The sequence below is a fragment of the Mytilus californianus genome, unplaced genomic scaffold (genome assembly GCF_021869535.1).
Source record: "Mytilus californianus isolate M0D057914Y unplaced genomic scaffold, xbMytCali1.0.p SCAF_9, whole genome shotgun sequence".
NCBI classification, from domain to species: Eukaryota; Metazoa; Mollusca; class Bivalvia; order Mytilida; family Mytilidae; genus Mytilus; species Mytilus californianus.
The window spans coordinates 62,443,811-62,457,595 of NW_026262745.1; the positions used below are offsets into that span (position 1 = coordinate 62,443,811).

The 13,785-nt window shown below is 32.0% G+C and overlaps 2 protein-coding genes across 4 annotated transcripts in view; both read left to right on the forward strand.

Moving 5' to 3' along the window:
- The window catches only part of LOC127714522 (adhesion G protein-coupled receptor L4-like), a 115,702-nt gene extending 111,639 nt beyond the window's left edge, over positions 1–4,063 (forward strand). Inside the window, exons 24-25 of the mRNA XM_052220607.1 lie at positions 2,795–2,878; positions 3,839–4,063. Coding sequence (XP_052076567.1) covers positions 2,795–2,878; positions 3,839–3,949 — 195 coding nt within the window. The 3' untranslated portion in view covers positions 3,950–4,063. The remainder of the gene's footprint in view (positions 1–2,794; positions 2,879–3,838) is intronic.
- Positions 4,064–7,112: 3,049 nt separating this feature from the next.
- The window catches only part of LOC127714524 (protein crumbs-like), a 31,654-nt gene continuing 24,981 nt past the window's right edge, over positions 7,113–13,785 (forward strand). The window contains exon 1 of one of the 3 annotated variants that reach the window (XM_052220611.1): positions 7,113–7,513. In XM_052220611.1, coding sequence (XP_052076571.1) covers positions 7,468–7,513 — 46 coding nt within the window. In that variant the 5' untranslated portion in view covers positions 7,113–7,467. Of the gene's footprint in view, positions 7,514–12,840; positions 13,053–13,785 lie in introns of those variants that run through there. The other 2 variants (XR_007987765.1, XM_052220610.1) reach the window with 2 other exon arrangements.

Below are 13,785 nucleotides of genomic sequence, written 5' to 3' on the forward strand. Positions count from 1 at the left end.
AAATAGAAAATACACTATTACATAGAATTAAGAAATATAACTGACAGAAAAACAAAATAAATACAGCAGTAATAAACAAACGAAAAAGATCAGAGAAAATTGAAATATGATAAATATGTTTAATCAGTATACAAGTGGATCCAAAACGGGTCAAGGTTGAACAAACACGAATTTCTATCGATTACACAAGTGACAATCAACGGAGGGTGGCGCGTGTCGATAAAACATTAAATCAATTTATAATTACTAAAGATATGATTTTCAAATTTGAAATTATGTACTTTTAGAAAGTCTCCTTCTATATGCCTTGTTCTTTGAGTCAATACTATCATTGATTTCAAAATAAGTGCAAAACTTTGTTCTTCGTGCACTAATCGGTCCTTTGCGGTATTTCTACATTTTACATTTATTGGCGCAAATGAATGCTGCAAAAGAAGAATTAGCGTAATTAAGTTGTGGCAAATTAATTTTTTTTCAGCGCAAATGGATATCGGTCTTCAAAACACCGTTTGTACAAAGGTGCATTCATCTTTTACGCTGTCTAGACTGAGAATAAAAGTTTTGGCAATTTGTGTAGGATTTAAATTTCAGAATGTAATAAACAATTAAGAAGATCGGTAAAAACCTTAAGTGAATCGGAAAACGAGCTATGGACGATAAAAGAAAATAATTTGGTGCGCCAATATGAAAGTTCACAGAGGCATGTAATATTTGTAAAATTTGCATTAAGTCTTTATATAACAACCAGTTGTAGAACTGATTGTTTCAATCCTTCAAATATGCGTGAAAGAATTAATATTTATATTATTTAGTCTCTTTCATATATACATTTGCAGTATGTTTATAAATACTGTAGATTTGTAATTGATCATTGATTGCATGCATAACGTCCAGTGACAAATATTTCATTGATTCGTATGTAAAGAACAAATCAATAACTTTTAATATACAATTAATTGGTTATTTAAGGTGATTCGATCTAAATAATTTGCGTTAAAACTTATGAAACTTGGACAGAAGCTTACCTCTAATTTAAATAAATGTATGAAAAAAAGGTAGAGTTATTTTTTTCATTCTGTATTTTACTCATACATGGACTTAAACACTTTGTACAGTCAAAATAACAGTTTTAACACCAACAGCAGCAATTGCAAGCGACGCTGGGTTTAAAAGAAGTCTTCACGATTTTTGTTATATATCCCTGGCAATCTTCGACTTAAATTAGACTCTGACATTGAGGGGAACAAATACCATTGATAACTTGTCTTTTTTTAATACATTTAGATATAGTACGTGTATCTCATATAAAGCCTCATTTATAGAAAGTTATACATAGTTTATTGTGTCAAGGAAATATTTGGATTAAAGAAATATTTGGTGGAGGAGGAGGAGAGAGAGAGACTAATATATTTCCCGTATTTGTCTCATGTTACAACAAATGTACTACTGTCAAAATGTGATGGAAGGAAATGTTTCCCCTTCGTGTTATACAGCAGGCTATTCTATAGTGTAATGATATTAGTTGCAAACATTTTTTTCTATCGGTTAGAAATGGTATACAGTTCGAAATCTACATTAAGTTATAATATATTTAAAGTAAGTTTATTGCATTGCTAAACGTTTCTCAATCAAAATAAAACGTCACAACCAATACTATTTTTTACGACTACATAAGTTTTATGTAAAATAGATAGATATAGGAAGATATGACTATGAGACAACTCTCCATCCAAATAACAATTTATAAAAGTAAACCATTATAGGTCGAGGTACGGCCTTCAACATGGAGCCTTTGCTCACACCGAACAGCAAGCTATAAAGCTATAAAGCTATAAAGCTATAAAGATAATTCACGTTCCATTGAACTAGTTAAGGGTATTGTTTAGGTTAGTTTTTTTTTAACATTTTATGAGATCAAATTTGAAATGTTATTAATTACGCAATTAGTATTAAATAAAAAAGTACGCAACCAACTATTAATCAATCCAATCTTGTTTTTTTTTTTTATCTCGCATTTTTTTTTTATATAAAATTATTTCAACTCAAAATAATAAACGAAATAATTTTCTGAAATAAAACCCGAAAAACGATATACCATACGATAGATGAAACGCTAAACCATACGATAAACGAAACGTTAAACGCTAAACCATACCATGTTACATACGACAAATAAAACGCTTTACGATACCATGAACCACACGATATACAAAACCCTAAACGATGGCATTTACCATACGATGAACGAACGATGAACGTACGCTGACCGAACGTTATACGAACGCTATACGAATGATGTACGAACGATGACCGAACGCTATACGAACGATTCCCGAACGCTGTACGTACGATTCCCGAATGAAAAAAGTGTTAACTTTTACGTTACAGGGACTGTAGTAGGATAGTTAGGAGTGACTTCTTTATAGACAAAAATGAACGTGTGTGTGTCTCTATACATCTCGTTTGAAAAGAAGTATGGTTCAGAATACAGTCGAGTAATATCAAGTAAATTTCAGACCAATTCAGACTGGTCGAGTAAAAATCAGTACAGTCGAGTACAGATATAGGCTAATAAAGACATTTATTGTTTTGAACCGATACGTATTACCATGATGTAATTTCAGTGTTTCTCTACATGCTAGTTATTTGAACATACAATGTAAATATCTAGATCCTAAATACATAACGGAAAGATAGAATGACAATAATGCCAGGATATTGAAAAAAAGCTATATGTTTATTTGTATACTTTTGTTAAAATAAAATGAACATGCCTATGCCTTTCTATGTATAGGTCAACCAGGGTTATTATCATTACCAAAGACGCCGAAGAGCCAATCGGTCGAATATTGAAGTGTCTACCGATACTTCTAACTATGTGAGTATAAAGATATCAGGATTGACGAAGAATAGAATTGTTCGGTCAACTAAGTTAAAAGAAATAAAAACAAATATGCCAATAAAGATTGACAGGTTAACTTATATATAACACGTCAACCTAAAATATTAAAGCACACAAATTACCGATGTCGTCAGTCAATATCAAATGATGTAATAATTCTACAATTGATAAACATTATCCATGACGATAGTTGTCTGAATATTACATTCTTACTTTTTATTTCAAGTAAAAGGACATTGAATTATTTACTTTCATACTAGAAATAAGTCTAAGCAAACGGGTTAAACCTGAATATAAGATGATGATAAATACACTAAGGCTTTTGAAACATGCAAACTATGCATGCAAACGTAGTTACTTCTGCTGTTTGTATCGTTGAGACAGTTATTAGCACACTGCAGGATCTTGTTGAATTTACTTAAGCATTGTGTTATGAAGAGATGTTTAATTGTCAGTGTGTAAGACAGTTACCGATTATATCTGTATAAGCAATTTGGGTTTTAAGGGCTTCACAAATGACAAGTGATAATTACAGTTGTTTATTGCAAAGCGACTTTATTTTAAGATAGTTTTATGAGGAAAGCTGTTTTCTTCCTTTAAAGTGTATTTTCACCTCGCCTTCAAAATTTGCAATGTTTCGCATTTCAAAGATATTGTCAGGATTAGAAATTCAAAAGATGAATTTTTCAACATCTTTTGAAATAATTTACAATGACATATAGCATTAGGATGATTTATACATGTTTGTAAAGTTTCTGAGGACAATATTTTCACCTAAAATATGTTTGGTGACAAAAGTGTTATTTTGTTTGTCCAAACATTGATAATAAGTAAAATATTGAAATTGAGAGAGAATGTTTTCAATATTTTACGCACGACTTACAGTTTAGCATTGATGATATACATATCAAACTTTATTTGTTTATTTTCAAATAGTACACCCATACTAGACAACAACGAAAGATCAACGGTATCTTTACACAGAGCAAAGAACAAAAGAACGGAACAACGTACAGATATGCATCTCAAAGCTTATATGGAAATTAAAATCATTTCATATACTTTTCTGAATTCATTATTTTTTTTCAAATTCTGCTTAACAATCGATAGATATCTAAATGTATTAGCAAATTATTACAAAATAAACTATTGAAAAGTTTAGTTTTTTTTAATTCTAAAATCGAAATGTCTGATACATGTAAACAAATACAGGTTGATAGATGAGGGATATTTGTATAATAAACGTTTAATTCATATTGTCAATCTATGTTGCTTCTGTTTCGAGCGAACGGTTACATTAAATCTATTGTTAACGTCACAGTTCAATAACTCTTCACGGTCCACGACAAAACCATGTGAATCGCCTTAAAGAACAAATTCAGTGGTTGGAAATAAACGAATAATAAATGTTTACATGTTAATGTTTAATTGCTACTTATAAACACTATTTGTACTTGTATAAAACATTTGAAAAATAGTTGTACTCTTAAGAAACAGGAAAAAAGCCTTTTAAACCTCCATTATTTCCTGTTGTTTACGATCATACAAATTATTTTATATTTTCCTACAATGTAAGAATAGTATACTAGTATACATTTCTAATTATCTAATCACTTTCCCACTTTTCCATACAGATTCAACTGCTGTCATTCCCAGGTTTTGGTGGGATTTCTCTTACTCAGTCTGAAATTTTCTATGTTGCGTTTTGTAGACTGTTGTTTGTCATTTCGTAGTTTTTCGTTTTTCAAAATAGTGTTGTAAGTTGAACATCGACTTTTGAGTTTGAATATCCCTTTGGCATATTTCACCTCTCTTTCATTGAAGCTTGTTGCCGTATTGAATTCATTCATACAAAGATACAGAGACAGACATATACAATTACGATCATGCTGTATTCATCGTTTTATTAGTAGCATTTCATTTATTTTGAATCATGTAAAATTTAATGTCTGTTTTTATAAGAGGCCTCCATTTCGATGTTACATGCTTTCCTGTAAAACAGTTAGGGACATAAAATGTACTCTTCATAAGAACATTGTATCCATATCGACCAAATATAAAAGGCCCAGTCATTAACCTTTGGTATAAAAATCTATTTTAATGTTGATTTTTCCATTGATTAGTTTTGACCCACATATATGGTGTTAACGATTCATTTCCTGTAGTATAAAAATATAAAACAAAACATTATAATTGCTTTCATATTAAAATAATAAGAAAGATTATCGTAGATATTAGGCTTATAGTTTTATACGCAATATGGCGTTTCGAGAGCACGAAATGGAAGAGCAAATTTACCATTAAGAATCCAAACATTCTAGTAAGCAACAACTCTCTCTAAATATTATGATAGAAACTTTTGAGTACGTTATAAACCTGTGGTGTTTGTCGTTGATGAAATATGTTCGTCGTTGTTCTGCGGTTTGCATGTTGTGTCGACCCTTATATTATTTGTTAGTGCGTTTCTCTGTGATGAATGTTCTTGCGTGTTTTTGTGCTGTATTTCTATCACGTAGTGTTGTCATTTTAGCGATATTTTTAAACATTGTCATAAAGCGGTAGGTTTGGCTAGCCATTAAACCAGGTTTAACCCACCATTTTTTCTTAAAACGTCCTGTACCAATCAGGAATATGACAGTTGTTATCAAATAGTTCGTTTCTATGTATGTTAGCGTTTTTTTTTGTTGCACTTTCGTGTTCCTGTTGTTCCTTTGTTTTCCTCTTATAGTTGAGGTTTTCCCTCGGTTTCAGTGTGTAACCCGGATTTGTTTTTCCTCAATCGATTTACGACTTTTGAACACCGGTATACTACTGTTGCCTTGATTTATAGAAATTAAATGAATTTATGAAGAAGCAGTAATATTCAGATAAGCACTTATTTTTTTTTTTTTTTTTTTTTTTGTAATTGTTTTTTAGGGCAACACCACGAATATATATAAACGATTTATCTATTAGGGTAAAAAAAACTATTTTTTGTCCATTTTTTAAAATGTGCTAATAAATATACAATATATGTACATTGTCGGAAAATATAAAATTTATTTGTATGAGCTTTAGAAACAGGACGGAAAACGAGGCTCGCCGAGCTTTTCTCTTGTTTCGCAGCGAATACAAATACATCTGATATTTTCTGACAATGTACATATATTGTTTTTATCCTGGAATTTACACCCAACACTTGAAACTTTAATTGTTAAAATCTAAATCATTGTCTCTAATTTTTTAAAGAAAACGACATAGTTTAAACGCGGACCGCGAAGAAGACCCCAAAATGAACTGGTACGCAAAAAGAAATATCCACATTACCGCTTGCTCAACATGGAAGAGGGGTAACAGGAGATTTTATTTGTACAAGTACAAATAAAGCAAAAATATATATCATCATTTATTACTTTTAAAAATACTTAAAAATATTTATATCATGTCTACAAAAAAACCATGAAGAACCTAAATCATTCTAGTAAGCAACAACTCGCCTTGAAAATTATGATAGAAACTTTTTAGTACGTTATAGAAATTAAATGAATTTACAAAAACAAAAACAAAATGACGTACTAATCCACAAACGTTTAAAAAGATTATGAATGTTCTAAATTTGAAAATCAAATGCAATATTTCAGACCAAAGATTGTCATATCTCGTAGGTCAATGATGCTTTCTTAAAAAAGTATTGAATAAAATTCAAAACGCCAAGGTATTTTCAAATAGGGGAAGTCCATAAAAACTGATGATACCAAACGTTAAACTTTATAAACCAACGGAACGAAACGAAAACAAATGTCACACTCCTGACTTGGTACAAAAAAAGAGGGGCGAAAGATACCAGAAGGACAGTCAAACTCATAGATCGAAAACAAACTGACAACGCCATGGCCAAAAATAAAAAGACAAAAAGACAAATAATAGTACAGATGACACAACATGGAAAACTAAAGGACTAAGCAACACGAACCCCACCAAAAACTGGGGGTGATCTCAGGTGCTTCGGAAGGAAGAGCAGATCCTGGTCCACATGTGGCACCCGTCAAGCATTTTCCGATAAAATGGTGGGTTGAACCTGGTTTTATAGCAAGCTTAATCTCCTTTTAACGATGTGTAGTTGTGTTGAAGTCAGTGTCGATGTACAAAATGCTTTATTTGTTAGAAACTTTAAAACTATCTATTACATACTAGGAGCATGCATAAACATTTAACTTGGAATAAAATACCAGAGCAAAACAAACTTTAAGTCGAGGTTTCATTAAGAAATGATTAAGGTTGTACAATTAGCATGATAACGATTCTTTACTCTTAGGACTGGCTTCCAATTTTCATTTCACAATATGCTCTTCGAACTTCAAACTTGATTGAATCATCAACAATACACGTACGTACTTTGATTCACTCATTCACTCACTCACTCACTCACTCACCTACTCTCGTTCACTCACCCACACAATCTCGTTTGCTCACCTACTCACGCACATCTCCCAGTGAATTTTCTGATAGATATACATTTCTAAAGTATTTACAGTAATTCTTAATGGCTGAAACATTACAGGAGATCTACACCTTCAGGGCTCTGGATGCCAAAGTCCATCGGGGAGGACACCAGTGTCTATCATTGTCTGGGTGAGTTTGGTACACAAACCTTCAGTTACATTTATTAGGTATGAGTACAAAGTTTGTTAGTATATCTAATTAGAGGTTTTAATTCAATATAAAGTAGGTATTTTGTGGTACTTTAACATTTTATATTTGGCGAATTTATTTGAAATAAAAAACTTATTTTATTTTTTTATTTTCATTTGCGTTTCGTTTGTTAAATATCGTATACAATTTTAATTCAGTTAGTTCTATATTTTTTTCTTATTTTGAAAAATATATATCGCGATGAAAATTTAGGTGCAAACCGTGATATCTTTATTCAACAACATTACAAAAGATGGATTCTAGCTAATACTTAAAAGTTTAAATCAGTTTACAAGTAATCGATGTAGCGTTAACCACGATCGTAATATAAGGATTTCCGTTTTGAATTAAAAAGACAATATCATGCGGGGAAACTTCTTTATACTCTCCGTCTGTTGACGATTTTTTATCAATATTATCAATTTTGCTCATAAAGATTTCATTTTTAGCTGACCTTGCCCAAAAGTCCAGTGTGTGCATTTCCCATCACTTGAAGTCAGTTGTCCGTAATCGTCCGTTTACTTTTACAAAGATAGTCTCCTCTGAAACCACCGGTCAAAATTTAAACAAACTCAGCCACTATCTAAATTGGAGTAAAAACAAAGAAGAATAGGCGTAAAATGGAAGTATTGTCTTTTATCTTGAAAACTGCTATAAATATAGAAAATATGACGGGATAAAAATGTTGAGATATACCCAAAGTCTTTTTGCATCAAACTTTCAGACGACTTTTTACAGGAGTTATTGCCCTTAAATGACGAATTTTACGATTTGATTTTGTTTTCTTCTTTTATCTTGAAAACTATTATAGATATATAGAGTCTTTTAATTGCAAAAATGATCATCAACATACGTCGTGTACATGACATAATATATACATGTAAGTCAAATCGCTACAATTGTTATTCGGCCATTAATTGAAATATTTGCACTATAATGACGATTTTTACCATTTTTAGCATTTTTGTCTATTATCTTGAAAACTATATTAGACAGATGTGAATTTTGAATAACAAAAGTGATCAGCAATACGAGCTCTCTAAATAGGTCAACAGGCTGAAATCGTCAGTCGTCTCAATTTAATGACGATTTTCTCAACAATTGCTGCGTTTTTTTACTGTTATCTTGCAAACTATAATAGATAGATAGAAACAAATACAGTGGAGATCACCTCTAGCCTCTCATAAGAACTGTCAGAATAATTTGTCATAGAACTGTTCTAAACTGTCCTAGAACAGTTCTACCTAGAACAGTTCTACCCTTGGACTGTTCTAAGTAGAACTGTCAGAATCAGTTCTAGGTAGAACTGACCAAATCAGTTCTAGGTAGAACTATCAGGATCAGTTCTAGGGTAGAACTGTCTAAAACTGTTCTAGGTAGAACTGTCCAAATCAATTCTTGTCGTAGAACTGTCAGCAGGACTGACCAAATCAGTTCTAACCGTAGAACTGTCAGCAGAACTGACTTATTTATGACGATTTTCTCAACAATTGTTGCGTGTTTTTACTGTTATCTTGCAAACTATAATAGATAGATAGAAACAAATACAGTGGAGATCTGTTCTGACAGTTCTTATGAGAGGTTAGAGGTGATCTCCACTGTATTTGTTTCTATCTATCTATTATAGTTTGCAAGATAACTGTCAGCAGAACTGTCTAAAACTGTTCTTGCCGTAGAACTGACCAAACCTGTCAGGATTGTAGAACAGTTCTAAATGACGTCACTGCAATTTTTTAATATATATTATATTCTTTTGACTTATTTATATTTAAGACAAAGAGTTCTTAAAACAGTTCTATGGATAGAACTGACTAAATCAATTCTAGCCGTAGAACTGACCAAATCAGTTCTAATCGTAGAACTGTTCTAGTCGTAGAACTGTTCTAGCCGTAGAACTGTTCTAGTCGTAGAACTGACCAAAGATTTGGTCAGTTCTAGGTAGAACTGTCTAAAACTGTTCTAGTGTGGAACTGTCAGGATCAGTTCTAGGTAGAACTGTCTAAATCAGTTCTAGGTAGAACTGACCAAATCAGTTCTAGGTTAGAACTGTTTTAGCTAGAACTGTCTAAAAGGTGTCAGGATGACAGTTCTACATACTGTCCTAGAACAGTTCTCTTGACAGATTCTGACAGATTTGATGAAAGGTTAGAAGTGATCTCCACTGTATAATCAACTAAGCAATATCTGCCAATATGTCATTAAATGAGTAATTGCTCCTTTTTGTGTTTTGAGCAAAAGATATGGAAGATAGAGAGAAAATGTAAAAAGACAAAAATGATTAGCAATACAACATACAAGAGCAACAAAATAGAGATTTGAGTCATGAAATATATTTAGTTTACACAATTGGATCAATTGTTGAAGATGCACCAACACCTAGGTCAGCGACGCGGGCTCTTAAGAGCGTATGTTTTATAATGATATTACGAAAATGATAAAAGTTCAATTTAAAGGTTTAAATCAGGCGCCGTCGAAATTTCCAGAGATCAGAGGAAAACATTTGACATTCACACAGCTATAACATAACTAACGTATTGAGAGAGATTTGCAAGTAGAAAGACTTGAGATAACCTTAGTTTAATTAGATTTGCTTAACTGTAATGGGGATTGTTGAAGTTAAAAAGCATATCAAATCTTTTTTATTTTATTTTCTAAATGTCATAATATTTTTCTGGTTCACCGAAAGGAAATATTTACGGGATATCGTGTGCTTCTTTATGATTATTTACGAAAAATCTTGAAAAGTGAAGGAAACAAAATTGCAACTTACAGTGTTTTTGTGCAAATGCTGACATACTAAAAAATAGGTTACAAAATGTTTCGTCATCTATCAACATGTGAATTCCTGTTAAAGAATTATTTAATTTCTAAGTTTTTTTTTCTCGTTCAGTCACAAGAAGTGTTTTGTGATGTTTATTGTCAGTGAGGCAATTTTCCATAGAAGAACGGAGTATGACGCGAGCACGTACAGTTGACCACATGGGTTGCAACAATTAACATACCCCATACCATGCCATACAATAAGCTTGAAAGTACGATTTTCTGATGTGTCAGTTGCAATGTATGGTGATTTTTTAACATTCCTTGGAAGTCTTCCGATGATCCATTGTTACTAACGTATCTGTATCAACCAGCTTGTGAATAGGGCATAATTTCTCGAAAAATTTTATGATTTACATAGAAACAAAAGTTTAGAAAAAGAAGGCTAAATTTGTGAATACGTCAAATCAATGGTTATCTAAAACACACCTTTTCGTAGTGGTTTTTCAAGTAATTCGATTGTGCCGCCGCAAGACATGACAATTCATTTTAGATGAAGTAATCTTGGGTTATTTTTTTTTTTTTTAGTTTTGGATTATATATGATACAAAATATTTCGTAGTAAACCACAAAACGATAATATACTGACGGACTTTAAAAACGCAACACACATTTTAGTGATTTGATTTACCAAAATATAATTGATCCTCATAATACTACTATTCATGCTTACCATACTTCTTTCTGTTTAGCAAAAAAATGCAATACCTGACTTACTAGAGGTTAATGAACATTCCGGATTATTGAAGTCGCACGATTTTCATAAAGGGAAACTTGAAACCCATAAATGATTTTTTTCTTTTTTTTTCTTCGTGAAACAATTTTGTCAATCCCTACCCCCACTTGAATCAATAAAAACATGTTGCTTTTCAATATTTTCGAAACTGAGTGATAAAAATCCGAATCAGGCCAAAAGAATATTGGAGGCAGGAATACACGAACGTGCTGTTGCTAGACAGTTTCACATCAGAAACTCCTCTTATAGTCCTTACAACAACGGTTCGCGCAGATTTGATTTGTTGGTGGCCTCTCATGATCAGACCAATATGTAGTGACAACGCCACGGCAATAAAATCTGATTACGCAACGTCATTAGTCAAACATGTTTACGGCCGCAACATCAACCGCTTATCAAGTCGTCCAATGCCATGGCAGACAGATTCACTCCATTAATGTTTCCTATATACTGAAATGCCAAATAATCGACTGCAAAAAAAACATTTAAAGCCCTAAACTTTAAACCACATAATTGTCAAATCACACAGTAATGGGTGAGACAGAGGCCAAATCAGATTGTACACAACAGAACTCCAAACATGCCCAGCAGAACTGGTTGACCTTTCTGTCAATCATTTAGGCGTTGGTTACAGGCAGTCATTGCCTTCGACGATGATACATCCATTTATAAGGGAAAAAAACCAGGTTTCAGTGAATACCACATGATTTGAACATTGCACATGACGTAATCAATTCAACTTTCGAACTGCAATTTTTTTTTAGACAATCAAGTAATGAATGAAGTTTATGTTTATACATTTATTTTACAAAAATTGCATATTTAAGAACGAGATTTCAAAATAATAATCTAGTGTTGCGTTTTTAAAGTCGTATAGTTGAACTGTGTCGAGTCTTATTGAATGCTGAGGATGACACATACATTGTAATAATAATACATTTGTATTGATAAATTTAAGTCGTTTTGCCATACACGTTTTGTATTACCCTCACTGTTAACATGTGAACATGGTTAATATAATAGTTGAAGGTAAATCTTGGGCATCGAACTTTGTTTTTTAATATTTCGTATCTACATCCTTTTTCTCTGTATTTGTGGCATGATATCCTTAAACGTAATTTTAATGGAAAGGTGGGCGGGGGAAAGGCTACCAATATTATCATTATACTGCGAATTATTGCGACAACATATATCTATCAGCACGTGAAGGTAACGGAGATTAAGCAGGTAATTCGTCCTAGTTCATGCTCTCTGAGATGTCTTTGTACATGTTGTATAAAGTGCTACTTTACTGTAAAACGTCAACTTTTTACGAGCCATTCATCACGCGACTTTCCTTAATCGAATATTTTACGAGTATAAATCGTTGTGAGTTTCTCAAAAATGGAAACTCTCAAATAGGAGTACACTTAAATAAGCATTTATGAACTTGTTAACATTCATTTTTGTAGAATGTCTTACAGTTCATAAAACATACCTGCAATGATCAATCATACCGTGGTATACTTTTTCCGAAAGTTTATCGAACATCGATCAATTTGCTTTCAAAAGTAACTAGATATGCTTATCAATTCCAACACCACTTTACTGTGTAATTTTCTAATTTTTGTCCACCATCTTTCTTATTTTATTGCTTATTATACTTTGAGCTAAATAATATAACATGTCACGCAACTTATAACTCCCTGCGTGAGAGTGATCAATTATTATTCATATTATATAAGAAGTTGCACTTACTTATTCACTGCCGTAACCGAATAATACATCCTTTTATGTAGGCGAAGCGGATAATGTGATTCACATGTGTTAATAGTACATGTTCTAATAACTTTAATAAGATGGATGGATACATTTCAAACATGTATATTTACATAATGTTTAGGTTGGGCTTATTTCTGATATTAAATGGAAATAGACTTTCAGGTAGGCCGTTCATTATCTATCCCAACTTGATGGTTAGGTATCTTCCACACCGAATTTTTAATGTTAATAACTCACTGGTTTCAACCGAGGAAATATATTTTACTTTCGGCTTTTTGCTTATCGGTTATTAGCATTTCAATTAAAGTCGAATTGGCATAACAATTACATGAATAAAACTTACAAACAAAGTGGAAACATATATAACACTATATCACAGAAGAGGAATATGTTAAGAGCAAAGCGACAATTGTGTCTGTCTTTTTACAAATGCCGATTAAATATATTTAAGTTGGAATTAAGTATAGTATATATTCGGTTAAATTCTATTGTTAATTAGAAATGAACGTATTATAATATACGAAGCATAGACACCTGATGAGGATTACACTATGTTCTTTTGATTTGTAAACTTATTTCCTGTTGATTAACGTAGAACAGGACATGCAGCAAGTACACCCAAGATAATTTTGTAACGGCTGTCCATGAGTTCCCTTTTAAATGCTGTGTGGAAATAATAAGTCCTACATGTATCACCGGTATAATAAGATAGCAACAGAAAATGATACTTTGATTAATTGATGATTGCTTTACACCGCATCAACACATGAAGACTATATCGCGACGAGAAAATGCCTCTAAATTCTATCCAGAAACTCTATGCATTACAATTTGAAAAAACGGTTTACCTTTAATTTTTCTTTCTATTTGTTATAGTATATTTTCAAGTCTTGAA